The 16704-nt window shown below is 38.8% G+C and overlaps 1 protein-coding gene across 1 annotated transcript in view; it reads left to right on the plus strand.

The window, feature by feature from the left end:
• The first annotated feature begins 225 nt into the window (after positions 1 to 225).
• LOC127416803 (mitogen-activated protein kinase kinase kinase 10-like) overlaps positions 226 to 16704 on the plus strand; it is a 59909-nt gene continuing 43430 nt past the window's right edge. Inside the window, exons 1-2 of the mRNA XM_051656353.1 lie at positions 226 to 1707; positions 1905 to 3054. Of these exons, the coding sequence (XP_051512313.1) occupies positions 2175 to 3054 (880 nt within the window). The 5' untranslated portion in view covers positions 226 to 1707; positions 1905 to 2174. The remainder of the gene's footprint in view (positions 1708 to 1904; positions 3055 to 16704) is intronic.

Genomic DNA, 16704 nt, shown 5'->3' on the forward strand with positions numbered 1-16704 from the left:
ATGATATTATATTATGTTAAGTTATGTTATGTTATTATGTTATGTTATGATATTATATGATATTATGTTATGTTATGATATTATGTTATGTTATTATATGATATTATATGATATTATATTATATTATATTATTACTACACACACGTTGTGCCTGAACGTGTCACATCGCGTCAAAGGCTTTTCAGTGTGTACTTAATAAACTTCATTTCCCAGCATCCCCTCCTGTCCTCCACCCCAAGTCCAGCCGGTGTATTTGGATTCGAAGTCGGAGCTGACAGCTTGGTCCTTGGAATAGATCGTCTTTCACATAGAGCAAAGAAAACGGGAGAATTCGATTGCGATGGACGACAGGTCGACCAAATGACCCAGCTAGAAGAATTATTTAAGAGCATCGTCTCATTGGAATTTGATTATGTGTTTATCGAATGGGAGGAATATTGCAGCATTATGATACGCCCATGCGACGAGGTGCAGGAATGTTGTGATGCACAGTGAACGATCTAGGTAACCAGAAGATACATCTGAATCCAGAAAAAAAATGCTTATTTTGAGAGGAAGCCTGGAAGAGCGCATGGATGTACCATTAGCCTAATCTCTGGATGTCAAGAAATATTGTTGCAGGGTATAGAAAGGGACTAAGTGGATATTATTATTATTATTATTATTATTATTATTATTATTGTAAAGATGGTGGACGCATCCTCTGCTGGCTTTAATTTGGGCGATATAAACACACTATGGAGGAGAATTTCGTCGCCTAATCACTATCACCACGACCTGGATAAAAGTCACCTTTATGCTTGCCATTCGCATCACTCTCGTTCCTCATAGAAAGATCATATATCTTAAATATCATATTAAACAACCCGACGATCCGCTTAAGCGTGTCAAAAAATATGTATTGATATACGCAACAAACTCCAGCTTCATGAATCAGCTGCTCGGTGACAATAAAAGGTCTAGCCACTGTCAAAACGACAATCAATGAAAATGAGGACGAAATTATCGAAGTAAACACTCGCACGTGCAATTTATAGAGATAGGACGTGGATTAAAAAGCAGATATACAGTAGCTATAGTAACATTTATCACAAGGATAATTCATTTAAATGTTTAAACTCCGAATATATGGTTAAAACGCTATGTAGAAAACATTATGTATGTCGACTAAACCAAATGACAGTTCCTAGGCACTGCCATCTCTGTTGTAATTCACATCTTAAAATGGACGCGCGCTTTTTTTAAGAGCTATTTAGAGACTCAAACTGGCTAATAACGTTGACGATGTTCAGGATTTTAAACGATACAAGAGAGGCGTGTAGAGAAATATAATAAAGGTGGAAATAATTGTGGATGTTAGTGCATCTCTGTAAGCCTGTCATAGTTTAGCTGGAGGGGAAAAAATGTCTGAAGATGCCTTAAGCCTGCGCATGCATGACTTTCAAGACTATGAATATTCATTAACATCCACTGCAAAGAATAACGACGATGTCCTTTGCATTTGTGAAAATATGACAGTCTTACATGGATCAGATTTTGGTGGATTAGAGTCAAAATTCCAATATAAGCTCTTCACCTAAAAGCATAACCCCTGCAATTTATGATGTAGGGCCAATTGTGAGAAAATCCCATCTCATTCCTGTTGTTATCCTGTATGTGTTGAGGAGTTGAAAAGAGAAATCAGTCAAGCTGTCTCCAAGGCCTTCTGTGAGTAACTTTTTTGATGGAAAAATCAATGCCATTTCAAGCAACCAGAAATACCATTTTTGAATCAACATCCTCAAGCCTTTACTGACTTGATATTCTGACCTAATCTCAAGCACTTTGGCTCTCTTGTTTCTTTATATAAAAAATGTGTTACAATGCAAAACTCTTATTCAATATCCTCTTCTTAATCATATTAGAGCTGCAAGCAAACACAGAAAATGACGGGCATCTATTTGAAAGTACAAGGCTCTTTAAATGTTAACACATACACAAAGTGTGCTGTGGACAATCCAAGCGATCAGTGAGGACGGTGCAGGGGCAGCCCAGCTGAAGCTTTACTTATTAATTTCTTCCCTTGTCAAGAAGGCCTGTTCTCAGTAGATGGGCTCTGCATGGATATTGTGCATGAGTTGACAGAGGGCCTCCTCCAGCAATTGAGACCTCATCGCTGACCTGTGCACTCAGCGATGGACCCATATACGAGACTGAGTGGAGTAGGGGCTGGAGGTGGTAGCAGCGCCGCTCCGCTACCTTGCACCAGCAGTGGTGACTCCTCTGGCCCCCCACTTCCCCCTGCCCTCCCTGCAAATACAGCTTCAAAGCCCTGCATTACACAGGCAGAGAACAGCAGCAGCTGGAACTCATCGACCCTTTCCTCTTCTGTGGAGTCCCCAGATTCCCATCATCATGAAGGGAGTAACACTTTCTGGATGGCCGTGTTCGACTATGAGGCCACAGCGGATGAGGAGCTGACCCTGCGCCGTGGCGACCTACTGGAAGTACTCTCCAAGGACTCTAAAGTGTCTGGAGATGAGGGCTGGTGGACTGGCAAGATCCAGGACAAGGTAGGCATATTCCCCAGTAATTATGTGACCCGACGGGACACCAGCTATCCTGCGTTGCCCCCTGGAGGCCTGATTGGTGGGGAGTCTCCACTGGAGATTGATTTCTCAGAGCTATGTTTAGAGGAGATGATTGGTGCTGGTGGGTTTGGAAAGGTCTATAAGGGTGTGTGGCAAGGTGAGGAAGTAGCTGTTAAAGCTGCCCGTCAGGACCTTGATGAGGACATCAGTGCCACAGCAGAGAACGTGAGGCAGGAGGCTAGACTCTTCTGGATGCTCCGACACCGCAACATCATCGCCCTGCGAGGTGTTTGCCTGCGGGAGCCAAATCTTTGCCTGGTTATGGAATATGCCCGTGGCGGGGCTTTGAACCGGGCACTTGCTGGGAAGAAGGTGCCCCCTCGGGTACTGGTGAATTGGGCAGTTCAGATTGCGACTGGAATGGACTATCTGCACAACCAGACCTTTGTGCCAATCATCCACAGAGACCTCAAATCCAGCAACAGTGAGTAAAGTTTTTTGTTGCAGAAATATACACTCATACCATCAAATTAAAACCAATTCATATTGACATGCATAAACTTATTGGTTAAAGGTAAATGCAAAACCAACCCGGTCTCATGACAAGTCGTAGTAATTTGTATGAGATGGCAAAATTGTAAGAAATCAGATGAGTTGGCTTATACAAAAACATACAACTTCTGCCACCGAACTATGTTATTTAGATTTTTTTCTAAGTTTAACCACCACCTAAACCTAATCATAAAGTCTAACCCCTTAACTATACCCTCAACCTAACCATAATTTTAATAGGAAAATCACTGAACCATGAAAGAGAAGAAACATCGAGGTTTTGAATGAACATTCTTATGGTTTTTCCTAAGTTTAACCCCTAAACCAAACCCCAAACCTAAACTACAATAATTGAAATAGGAAAATAACTTTTGTGCTGCACAGAGGAGAACAATGGGGTTTGGAAAGGGAATCATTTGTATTGCATAAATAAATATGGAGTGAGGAATCAAATTTGTTTACTGACGTTTCTTAGCTAAAATTTGATGCTTGTATTGGATCAATTTGAAATTCTGTTTCGTGATTGGTTCATCTCTATGGTAATAAAAGTTGTACCTTTCGTACAACATGTGTTGTACGATATCTTACAATTTAGCCATTTCATATGAATTATTACCAGTTGTCATGAGACCATGTTGATACAAACTTCAAACATGAGCAGAAAAGATACAGCCCCAAAAATAGATCTAAATTGCATCAAAAACAGAACTCTCTTTACTCAAATTTGCAATAGGAATGGCATAAAATTAATGTGTTTGGTGGGATGAACGTAGTGACAGTGCCGAAAGAAATAGATGTTTTACGTGGCTTGCGTTTAGCTTAAAAAGTTTTTATTTTTTTATTTCTCAGCCTCTTCTTGTGTCATTGGCTCCTCTGCTTAAGGAGAGTTTCTCTGCTCTGGAACACACTAAGCTATTTTTGGTCCTTTGTGCTACTTTATGCTAAGCACAGTTAGAGTTGTTGGTTTACTGGGCAGAAAGAAGAGAGTAGCTGAATGGCTATGTTAAAGTATGGATGTGTGCGTGTGTGTTTAGTTGGATGGGGGGAAGGAAAACTGCACACTAGACAGTGAGTTTTTAGCTTTTGCAGTTTTTGCAGTAGCAGACCATGACAGGACACTATCTGTATCCGAGAAGCTTGAGAGAAGATTTAGCAAAGTCTCCTAACCCCTGTCCTTGTCAAGTCCACAGTCACCCCATTGCTGCCTATTCTCTCAGAGATGGGATGCATGTTTGCAGTGGCCCTGTAGAGAAAAGAAGGGTGAAAGCATTAGCTGTTAGAGTTTAGAGTTTCACAGTTCCTCATTATCCAGGGGCTCTGAGCTCAGGTATCCTCTTCAAACTGTTGGTGTACTTGGAGATTAGCATAGCTGCATTGGCAACAGAGGCGGATTCCAAGCCCTCCAGCCTCTTCCCAACTCCCCTCTGTATTTCAATTCAGTTTAGCTTTATCGGCATGACAATTGGAGGATAGTATTTCCAAAGCATTTTAAGATTATGTAAATAAAAACAGTTTTAAATAAGATAATAATACAATAATAAATACAACTATTAGTAGTAATGAAAAAAAAGGAAATTTAAACATTTCAGTATTGTTTAATATTTAAACAATATTTGTTAAAAATATTGTTTTAAACAAAACATTATTTATTTTTGTTTATTTTTGTTCCCTCTATTGCACCCAAGACATCCCCCTCCCCTACAGTACGGTCCCGCTCAGCCAACACAGTGAGGCAGAATTGTGTATATGGCATAGTATCCCATTTTGAGCTTCTGTATTTGTGTTCCTCCAAGCATTGGTGTTTATAAAACAGTTGATTTCTGATATTTCTGTGTAACTCATCAGCTCCACCTGTCACATCTTTTCTCGTAACATTTATTGGGTCTGTTCCAAAACCTAGTGAACATCCTCCAGATGCAGCATTTTAAGACATCATAGGCACACTCCCGACGCAAAGGCTGTTCCAAAAGTTAGGTATCTTAATTATGGTGCCTCTTAAGATATCTCGTTTTGGCCAAATTTTAAGGTAGCATAGTATGTATCCTTCCCCAGGTAGGCGATCCCAGAATGCTCGACGGAAAAATAAATAGAAGATGGCGGACGGAGCAAGAGAAATTTTGATTATAAATATACTTATAATCAATTCAATACTGAAAATTAATGATAAATACCATTTTAATATGATACAAAACATGCTATTTTACCCAAAATGTATGTGTGCTGTGCATATTTATGCTCATTAGAAGATTGTGTTGTTTCTCTCCCATCATCGGTATTGAAATCAGTTGTGAGTCGAGTCTCGCATGCGCTGCCTGTGAAGAGCACTATTTGAATGATGCGCAGAGCTGCCGCCTATGTAGAGCGTACCAAATCTGTCTCTTATGAGGCATAATTTCAGTAAGGATGCTGCCATAGAAGACAGCTGTCTATGTAGGCAGGAGACAGTGAGGTAGCTCACTACGTTTTGGAACAGACCCATTTAATCATGGAATGGAAAAGAAAAAGATGCCATTCCATAAACATTCCCAGGGACAAGTCAACATAAATTAGCCACACACAATTGGTGTTTTATTCAATGAGGCTCTGTAAATAAATCATATTAGAACAATGAAATGAAATGAAGAGTCAGGGACAAAGGCTTTCAAATGACCACACCAAAATTACTGTAATAGCTCCCTTTGCCCTATTATGTTGCCTGGGGGGCTAATTTGGACATATTTGGTTTGCTGGTTGTCAGTGCATCTGAACAACTAGGATAATCTGATTACTGTAACCTCCTTTGGGGTGATGTCACTCTGAGTTTGAGTTGAAAGGCTGCAGTTGTTGGTCAGTCCATATTGTTAACCGAGCTCTAAAGTTACCCGTTATCAAAAAATGGCCCAGACACTATCAAAAACAAAAGATAAATGGGGATCAATTGGAAGGATGACTCAGCTGAGGGTAATACTAAACCCCCGATCACCTTCCTCTGACACATTCCTCAGGCAGGTCTTTCCTGGAACACAGGGATGGCTAATGGCTAACGCACACTGTCTGGTGCTATCAAATAGCCTTGGCATGCGCTCAGTACTTGTTTTTCAACACTTAATGAATCTATACACTCAAATTTAAAGGGGTCATGAAATGCTTTTTAAAATTATTTTATTATCTTCCCTGAGGTCCACTGATAATGTCAGTAAAGTTTTTTGCACCAAAACTGTCATAGTTTAGTAATAAATTATCATTTTCCACTCTGTCTCTGGCCCTCTGACTGAAACGCTTAGCTTTGGCCTCAGCGTCTCCTTTAAACTTCAATGTAAATGCCCACTATTCTGATTGGCTAACATCGTGCAGCCCCTCAAATTCAGCCATATTTGAAACTTGTGAATAAACAGAGCTCTTCACAACATTATAAAACTACATATCAGGGTTTACACATAATGCACATCCAACACATTGCATCTGAATATATTAAACCGTTTACTCAAGCACATCAGCACCATAACTATCAAACAGTCATAACATATGAAAATTCATGAATGAAACTGTTTACTCACGGTTTTGCTGTCAAGTCCAAGTGTTTTTAACTGTCCCATTCTTCCCATTCTTTTCAGTTCCTTTGCAAAGCTTGAATGGAATTATGACTGGTTCACAAGCAGTCGATGCTGATATTAGCTGCACAAACACAGTCCATACCACGGTGAAACATGATGCACACACATAGGTGCACTGAGGCGATGATCGCCAGAAACGCAACCAAACAGTCAAAGACACCCAGCTTGTGCTTGTTTACATACACATACAAGTAAATATTGCTCAGATGGGTGCAAGAACAGCAAGACGCTGAGCAGCTAAATGAAGCTGAACGGAGTCACCTTTTCTGAGTTTTTACTGACACCGCGTCTTTTAAAAGCGGTTTGATAGACATGACAATGGTCAAAGACATCTGTGTAATGCATGTTATATGCACAAAAACCTTCAAAATAGTCCAGATGGGTCCCCTTTGGTGTTTAGGAATAGTTGGTCACACTAGGCCTGCCTCTTTCCCTCTTGTTTACAATACGAACTTAGCGCCAGTGGGCGGGGCCAAGGGTTTGATGACACAGGGCATGTAAATGCAATTGAGCAATGTCTCGTGACATTGCGAACACACAGTTTTCAAAATGAGACTTTTCAGCAGGGTGGGAACTATAAATGCTCTTTTTAGACTGGGGAGGATGTTTTGAGTTCTGAAATTTACAGTATGTTTTTATAGTACAGTTACCTCTTATATGTCTAAATATCAAGGAAAATTAGATTTTCCATTTCATGACCCCTTTAATATTAGGTGTATGATATAAAGGTAAACTAATGTTAAAGGTAATGATAGACTGATATATTGATTGGTTATTCACCTAGTTTCAGTTGCAAAATCTACTGTTTACCTTTTTTTTTTATATCGTGTAAAAATAATACATTCAGCAATTTTGTGTACACCTTTGCTGTTTGTAAATGAATTGGATTATATAGATTGGCATTTTACTACATAGCGCTCTGGAATAGTCAATTCTGATTGGTCAATCGTGGCATCCATCGGTCTGAAATGTCTGGATAATGACCACATATCCATGGATACATTTACATTTAACCCGTCATTTGGGTATTATGAGACGTCTTTCCTACATCTTGTATCACTCTTAGATTTTGCAAGTAAGCTAATAAAATAATTTAAACTCAAATAAATATTTCATGTCCATGTATTTATTTATTTGGCAAGTAATCGTGTAATAAGTTGGATAATGAGCAGTCAGATGGTAATTTTGCAATATAAAAACCTTACAGACCTACAGACGCAAACCGGAGGTGTAATTTAGCTGCTCTGGAGACTCTGCAGCCTCTTTCTTTTCATAAAATAATATAATTTAGATGCAAATCATGGAATTTCATGTCCATTTAATTATTTATTTGGTAAGTGGCTGTGTAATAATCGTGATCATATACAGTCAGCTGATCATTATTGCAAAATAAACCCCTTCAGGTAGCCTAATACAAGATCCCACTCCGAGTTGGGGTCCACACCCCAACTCGGAGTGGTTTTATTTTGTGGTAATAACCGGCTGACTGTAGATTATCCCTCATATAAACTTTTCTCGATAGATAATGGCATCCACCATTTAATAATATACATTATATTATATATATATATTGGCATTGTAGCTGTTTTATCTGCAGATATTGGCAACCACCATTTAGCAAAACCATTTCGGTTCACTACTACTAAAGTATGAGCAGGTTTATCGTACCTGTTCTGGCATTTGACCTTCAATGACAGGACACATGTACTACTCCATAGTGGATGTAAAAGTGCATTCCTGTATTTGTAGGCCTAAACATGTAATTAATTACAGTTGCAATCAAAATTATTCAACCCCCCTGACCAGCAATATATTCTGTTGATGTGAATTAAAACACATCAACTAAAACCTCAGTAAACAGACAAAGTAAGTTTTTAATACACATTTGAGTGATTTTGAGAACAAAGAGTTCAGTTTACCCAAATTTTAAAATAAAAAATAACTAATTCTCTCAGAAATAACCAATTCGCCTTACATATTTAAGAAACAGCTACATGCAATAGGGGCTGAATAATTATGACATGGCTGTATTTTTAAAAGATCCTGCTATTTACAAATATTAGGTTATATATTCACACTATGACTTTGAATGTGTCACTCAACTGATATAGATGTAAAGTTTAAAAATTCTGGGTCATCAGAAAAGCTTACCTTTGTAAATCCTTACTGTCTTGGGGGGGGGGTGAATAATTTAGATTGCAACTGTATACTAAGCCACCATAATATTTGTGTAGTAGACTATTAGGGTTGTGATTCTTTTGAACGTGTTGCTCTTGTAGCTCTGTTGACACTATCTGTAGCTTAATACCTTTATACTGCATTTATCAGTTTGGGCCCTTTTTCCACATGATGACTGCAGTTCAGTAATTGGCCATGTGATGTTTATGCCATATTAGCATGCAAATAGCTTTTACAGGCAGAGATATGAAATAGTGTTGAACCAGCAGGTGTAGGAGGTTAGGGAGAGATAGACAGGGAGAGGCAGAGAGGCTGGGAACACAGCAGCATAGCAACAATGACCACTTTATTTCCAGCCCAAGACAGAGATGGCTCGACAGTGACAGGAGTCACTCGTCCGACTGGGGGAGGGGAGGGTGGGTATGAGAAAATGAGGGTCTGGAGCTTGCACGAGAGTTCAGATGGACACAGGGAAAGGAAACAAGGCTAAGTAATGTGTGCGGATACATGTGGTGGAAAAGCCCCAGGGTCTGAACTCACACAGGAGGGGGGTCAATGGTGGGTTATAGGCACTGGGTCACCAGGGTACAGGGACACCATCACAGGACTGAAGCTGTGCTGAATATCTGTAGTTATATGTCTTTATTATTTTCTTGTATCTCAACAGGTAGAGCATTGCACTATCTATGTCAAGGGCATGTGTTTGTTTCCCATGGGGATGAATGTAGTGAAATGGATGAATGGATGGATGGATGGATGGATACAGACTATGTATCTTAAAGATATTTTATTGTTACACAAGGTTACTTTTATTCAAAAGTTTTGTTCTTGGGACTACAAAAAACCTTTCACACAAAAGAGGCCTGACAGTTTGACAACACCGCTTTCCTGCCTTTTATGACAACACCCTGGAATCATGTGATGCACAACTGTCACCCATGATTTTAGGTGTCTCATTAATAAGTAAAAGGATGCATTCCATTCCCACCGATTTGAGTCAGGTCCACTCTAGTTGCTTATCAAATAGAGATGATAGTAAATGTGGGCCTTTTAGCACTGTTTGCACTTTAGTTTGTGTCCATGACTCATTTGTCTGACACTTCAGGCTATATGTTAAACATCAGGAGTTCATCGATACCAATTTTTAGAGATTAGACAGTTTAAAAGTACTGGTACTTTCTTTTTAGTACTCGCTGCTGATACCAGTGCTGTATTTTTAGCTAAACTGTCATTTTCAAGTATAGCGTATTGGGACAGTTTCAGGAATTGTTAACTCAACTTTTAAATACTTCAAATAGAGCAGACTGATCTCACAATGGAATCGTAAACAATATGATAACTTAACTTTTGCTAAAATTGGTCTGTGCTCACCGAAATGCGAAACACTGTCCAAGCGGTAACTGTTGGTGGGTACCTATGAGGGCCATTTTCCAGGCGAAATGTTCATGGAAGTTCAGTAAAAGCGAGCTGTGAAGCGAGTTGTTTTTTCCAGCTGTACAGGCTGGAATACAGTGAAGAAGAATGCATTTTTTACAAACTGTACCCCAAAGTAAACATGTAACATTAGAGGTCGTGCCACAAGGGAAGGTAAACATGCTTGAGCTGATGCAAAAATGTCTGATAGGAGATGGCGCTTGTCAGTGAGTTGGCATAATGTGGCTGATCCTAAGGTACTGGAACTGTCAGAAACAACATGCCAACTTGCTGTTGAATATAGGACACTAAGACCCCGTTTCCACCTGGTATTAAGATGCGTCTTGGTGATCTGATCACACGTGGTCAGATGAGACACATCGCTTTTTACACCTGGTCATTTAAATTCGTCTCCCTTGACCACTTGTGATCAGATTTGGAAGGTAGGGACTCTGTTTCATGACGACATTCATCAGTCATTATGTCAGTGTGTTCCTGCATGATAATAAACCACAATAAAGTCAGAAAAGACAAAGAAAGTGTGAAAAAAATGGTGCGCTATTTCTCCCTGATGCAGCTGAAATTTAATCTAAGCACAAACACAACATTTCGAGCAGAATTGTCTGTTATTTTAGTGGATTACCTGTATTAACCTGAGCTGCAGATATTCGTGCTTCTCATAAGTGTCCCTGCATGTTGATATCAGACACACTGAAGAAGATCCGTGAAGTTCTTGTGCTTGTGTATATATCTGCTTTTTTTATTTTTCCGATCAGACGGTTATTTACTTTTAAAGCCACTCGTAACCAAAGCAAAGTTTAAACTCTTGTTTTAGCGCAGCAGTTGATTGACAGGAGAGGGGTGGTGCTTCGCTGCTGCTGGGACGCATACAGAAGGGATTAGCGTTTATACTTCAAATGTGATTCATTCAGATGCGTTTTTGACCACATGAACAATGTTTTAGACCCCGTTTAGACCTGTATTTAGCGCTGACCACCAAAAACGCATCTTAACATGAGGTGGAAACAGGGTCTAAGGCATCATTAAATTAAAATATGCACCATGCACCACCAATATTAGCATTTATGCCATTATGTCATTAATTGTGAAATACTGTATCTCTAATCCACTGACATTATTTGTAGGGCTGTCAGTGGATTCAAATTTTTATTTGAATTCATTACATGTGCTGATTAATTAGCCTAATTGAATTAGACCCCAAAATAAAGATAATTTAGTGTATTAGAAATATAAGGATTATAAAAATAATATAAATAATTCAGATAATTAAAATACATTATATTATTTAGGAAGCACACAAAAAGTAGCTTTAGAAGTCTATTAATGGTTTCTCTTCTATATAATTAAACATAAGTGTATTGGCATACACAGGGATGTGCTACAGAAACGGAAAGGGCTTCACTCCAAAATAAAAGCTTCCTCCAAATAAAAGCTCAATTTAAATATAAAAAATTACGACAGAAATATATCCCTGCTGTATAGTTATGTTACATGCACTGTAATAATACTACTACTACTACTACTAATAAATCAGTAGTAATGTAATTGTATTATATTTAGGCAATATCTCACATCTATGATACTCTGCTATGTAGCACTTTATTAGACAAAAATAACTTCAGTGTTATATTTTGGATTGTGCTGTGAGTTTCTGTATAAAAACACTTCATTTGATAAAAATAATATGACAATATTGACAATTTATTTTTCTATTTTAATTTGATTAAAGTTTTTTTGAATATATTTAGACACCATTTTGATGAAAAAATTCAAATAAACTGCTGATAGGTAATTCAGAAAAAAAATCAACAAAAACAAAAAACAGGTATTGTACTGGCGATTACCGAAAAGGAAGTATAGGTACTCATACTCGTTCTCCCAAAAAATGCTATTGGGACATTCCTACGAGACAGCAATCCATATTGCAATTGAGTTTGTCAGTCTCTCACAGGGTGCATTCGCTCTGTGCTATTTTGCATTGCGTTGTGTTTCAGCATCTTGCACCATAAATGCCGTGTTTTATTTCACAGTGTTAAGTTAAAAGTAGCTTGAAACTTTCAAAAATGTGTATCGAAATCCCTGCATTCTGTTGTGCTCAGTCCAGCTGTATTTGTGCGCAAAAGTGTCATCTGTGAAAGGCTTTACTGTCTGCTCAACACACTCTCACGGCAAAATCGTCAGGATTCGGACGACTTTTCTAAATTTGGCTAATTCAAATGATATTCCTACGACTTTCACTACAGCCAATGACATCGCTGGACATCGTTTCTATCTTAAACGCAACAATTACTTGCTTCTGTCACACACAACAGCTTCCTATCATGTTTACACACACTACTGATTGATTAAGTTTAGATAAGGGGTTTGGGTGAGGGCATAATATTAATAAGTATGTCCTTAATGCCTCATGTGTGGAATTAGACATTAGACATCCGGGAATTTGCACATGATGAAGTCGTACGAGTTAATGCGAACAACATCGTGCGAGACCATACAAAATAGCCAACTCGTAAATTATGTACGACTTTTCATGAGATTGGGTTGGTCTGCTCGCCTGAGCCCCATCTCTGCAGAGGGTGCAAAGTTTCCCATTAATTACCTAGACTGTGGCGGCTATTCTCACTAAATTAACATGTTAAATCCACAACCCTTATTATTTGTGCTGCCCCTGTTCCTTTGTGTAGCGCTGTTTATTCAACAAACATTGTACAAACATATGCTGTATGGTTTGAGTGTTGAAACTTGTGGTTGCCGCAAACTTGCTGAAAGCTGGCCACAAATTCGCCACTCATTAATTTTCACATGGAAATGAGCTTTGCGACAAATTTTTCATTTTCGGCAAGTTTGCAGCAATTTTTCGGCAATTCTAGATTTTTGTAAGGGGGTGCATCCCTATTAAACACTACGATAGCGTTAGATCAGAGTTGGCTCCGATCTGAAACACTGCTGATTTAGTGGGAACTTGGGCACCTGCAGTACAGGAGTTTTTTTTGAGGCCATGAGTTTTGGTCATCTTTTGTCAATATACTGTACCTGTAGGGGTATGTGTGTGAGAGAGAGAGAGAGAGAGAGAGAAAGAGAGAGATTGATGTACTGTAGGTAAGTGTCCTTCTTAGTTTAAACTGTGACACAGATCAAATGCTAGCCAGATAACAAATACACACACGCAGTATCTAGCACACAGATCAATAAATAGACAATAAAGAGTACGGCTTGCAGGCTTAGTTAATGAACTGAAGACCACAGCCCTCAGATGACTGAGTATCTGTAAAATTGAACAAGTTAATATGTAAGCGCACATATTTTTGCAGGCATGAGAATTTCTCAGTTGTTTTCTGTTAAAGAGTAACTGTGGCAGAGTCCAAGGTTTGGCCCAGAGCTCACGTGACGGTGAGAAAGATGTGCAACAACACAAAGCAAAAAGGACACAGTGTGTACACACAAAGTGCTTATCCACACCCAAACTGAGCATACACTATAATGTACAACACACACATTTTCTATGGACTGCAGCATCAGTCAATAATCAAACTGGACCTGCCCAAACAGCTAACATGCACACATTTACACTATTCACTTAGCCCAGTTTTACAGCACACACATAAGCAGCACATACTCTAGGTATTTTGATGCCCATATTTATTAGGTTATAGGTTACAGGATTCACACTGTCCATATAAGTAGCCCAGTCCTGCATTGGAGAAGCTTAGCTGCTAGAGTTTTGGCACTGAGCATACACTTAGTGCACTGAACAAAAAAACAAGCTGAAAACACTCTATAATCTTATTTATCATAAGCAATCTAGACTTTTATGAAACAACATAAAATAATGGAGGGAGCAACTCACTCATTGTTTGAAAAAAAGACATCTTGATGCTTGATGCAGGTTAAGCTGTTTTATAGCCACACTTAGGAGTTTGGGTTTCGTAGATTAATTTCCATTTGGATCTAAATGTGATTCTTCCTCCACAAGTAAATGTCATGACAATCAAGTTTGTACTAGTTCTCACTACTGATAACCCTTTTATAATTGTTATCAGAGGTGTCATGCCCATTCAGACTGAGGGGGCACGTGCCCCCTTAGATTTTTGAGCCAAGAGGGTTTTTAATAGATTATTTGAAATTCCAAAAACTATAATTCAATTAAATGGTTATTGCATGTCAAAAAAGAATGTCTTTGGCAAATCTGTATTCACATGTCTAAAATCTGTCGGTCCAAGTTCAATCGGGTCACATATTCCGCTATACGCACCGTCCAGTGGCTGCTGCTGAGATCGTGCTCAAGGGGAAGGTCGTGCAACAAGGGAAAGCCCTGTGTTATGGTAATAAAAACTAAATTATTGCATCAACTTCAGTGCAGTTCATATTTGCCAACTATGTCTGATATCTGTGAAACTGTCAGTCATCTTGTTATAATCTAATCGTTTATTTCTATTTTTTATTTAATTTTTTTAATGTTAATCAGTCAGCATTTAGCTTTTATTTATTCAGTTTCCTTAAGAACAGTCGGATCGATCTCTCCCTATTCCCTATACACTGTAGTAGGAGCATGTTTGGGATTATAATGGGAAACAAAGATTATAAATTGCATAATTATACTGGCTAAATTCTTCATACACAAAGCTACATTTATGAAGACCCAACCTGTTTTCAATATTATTTTTGAATGAAGTACATTTGTTTTTATTAGTACATTGAGATGTATTAAGAAGAAGAATGCCACTAAATTGTTCAATTTATTAGAAATGACCTTGGAATTTGTTTTTATTTATTTTTAAAATCTTTTTCTCTTCTTCTTTTTTTTTTTTTCCTTTACCATTAAGTTGTTGTCTGCTCAGATTAGTTGAGATGTTTCTCTTAATGTTTTGGTGTCTTGTTTGTTATATATTTGAAATTTTTGCAATTAAAAAAAGCAACAATAAAAAATAAATAAATAAATAAATAAAATTCCCTATACAGTGCATTGTGTGGCCACATTTAAGACAATTAAGACAATATTCGTGGTTAAAGTAAGGAGTAATAACATACTCTTAGAGTTATGCAAACCATTTTATTCAGGTAATTTATTTATTTATTTATTTTTATTTTTTTTTGCTTTAGTTTTGTTAGCTATCACTTGAACACGGAATACAATATTTACATGATTGCCACATTCAGAGATAGGCTTCATGTTTTCACTCCCTATTGAGTTGAAGCAGTTGTGGGCATCATTGTGTTTGTTCTGGCCCATTTTGCACCTCCTCTCCTGTCGTGAATGAAAAGTGCTTGAGAAATTGAGGTGGCAAGATCACAAAAAAGTGATGTAAAACCGCCTAAAGATGTCAGACATGTGCTTCACCTCATCAAATGTTACCAAATGCAGCCATTGCATATTGCACATTTTACTGACAAACAGCTGCAAATGTAATACCCTTACAAAAATCGAGAGTTCGTGGCAAATTTGCAGCAAACTTGCCGTAAATTCGCCACTGATAATTTTCACATGCAAATGAGCTTTGCAGCAAACTTGCGGCAAATTGTCCATGTTCACCTCTATCGGTGAAAAGCTGCAAACTTCTGGCGTACATTTGCAGCGGATCACAGGCTCATTTGCATGTGAAAATAACAAGCAGAAATTTGCCGCAAGTTTTCGGCTCGTTTAGATTATTTGTAAGGGTACTCAACCACATGTCGTTCCAAACCTATGTGACTCTCTTTCTTATGCGGAACACAAAATTAGATGTTTTAATGAATATCACGGTCTGTCTTTTCAGTACAATGGAAGTGGATAGTGACTCACTTTAAAGATTTAAAAAGGACCTGTGGAGGGGTGAGCAAAAGACAGACACAACACAGTATGTGTGGCGTCAGGCCTTGGAGAGTCATTTATTTAAAACAATAATAATAACAGAAAAGGGGGAATAAATGTGTCCATGGGGGAAAATTTCCCACATAAAGGGTAATCTGGCATCCTCGCTGTGAATGTGGCTATGGGAATGCGTGGATTGAAGAGAGGTTAAAGACGTACGTGCTCCCCTCCATGGTCTGGAATGCAAGAGGTGGCGGCTTCTTCAGCGGCCGGCATTCCTGGGCCACGGCACATGAGGGGAATGGTGGAGACATCCTGGCCAGACAGCCGCAACACGTGCTCCAGTCCCTGGCATCGTATCTAATTCTTGCTGGACTCTACCCGCTCCATTCTTGGACCTGTGAGGATGCCAGCGTGTAGAGACCGGTCTCCAGAGGAGAGGTGCGCTTGGTTTTTAAAGGCAGCAGTGATGAGGCTGTTCATTGTCTTCAGGTGCGCCTCATCATGTGCTGCCAAATGGGAAATAGTCACTGTGCCCCTCCTCTCTCCGGCCCATTCCAGTTGTGAGCCTGGCTGAATAACGGCCCTC

Source organism: Myxocyprinus asiaticus, chromosome 26 (genome assembly GCF_019703515.2).
Source record: "Myxocyprinus asiaticus isolate MX2 ecotype Aquarium Trade chromosome 26, UBuf_Myxa_2, whole genome shotgun sequence".
Classification (NCBI taxonomy): Eukaryota; Metazoa; Chordata; class Actinopteri; order Cypriniformes; family Catostomidae; genus Myxocyprinus; species Myxocyprinus asiaticus.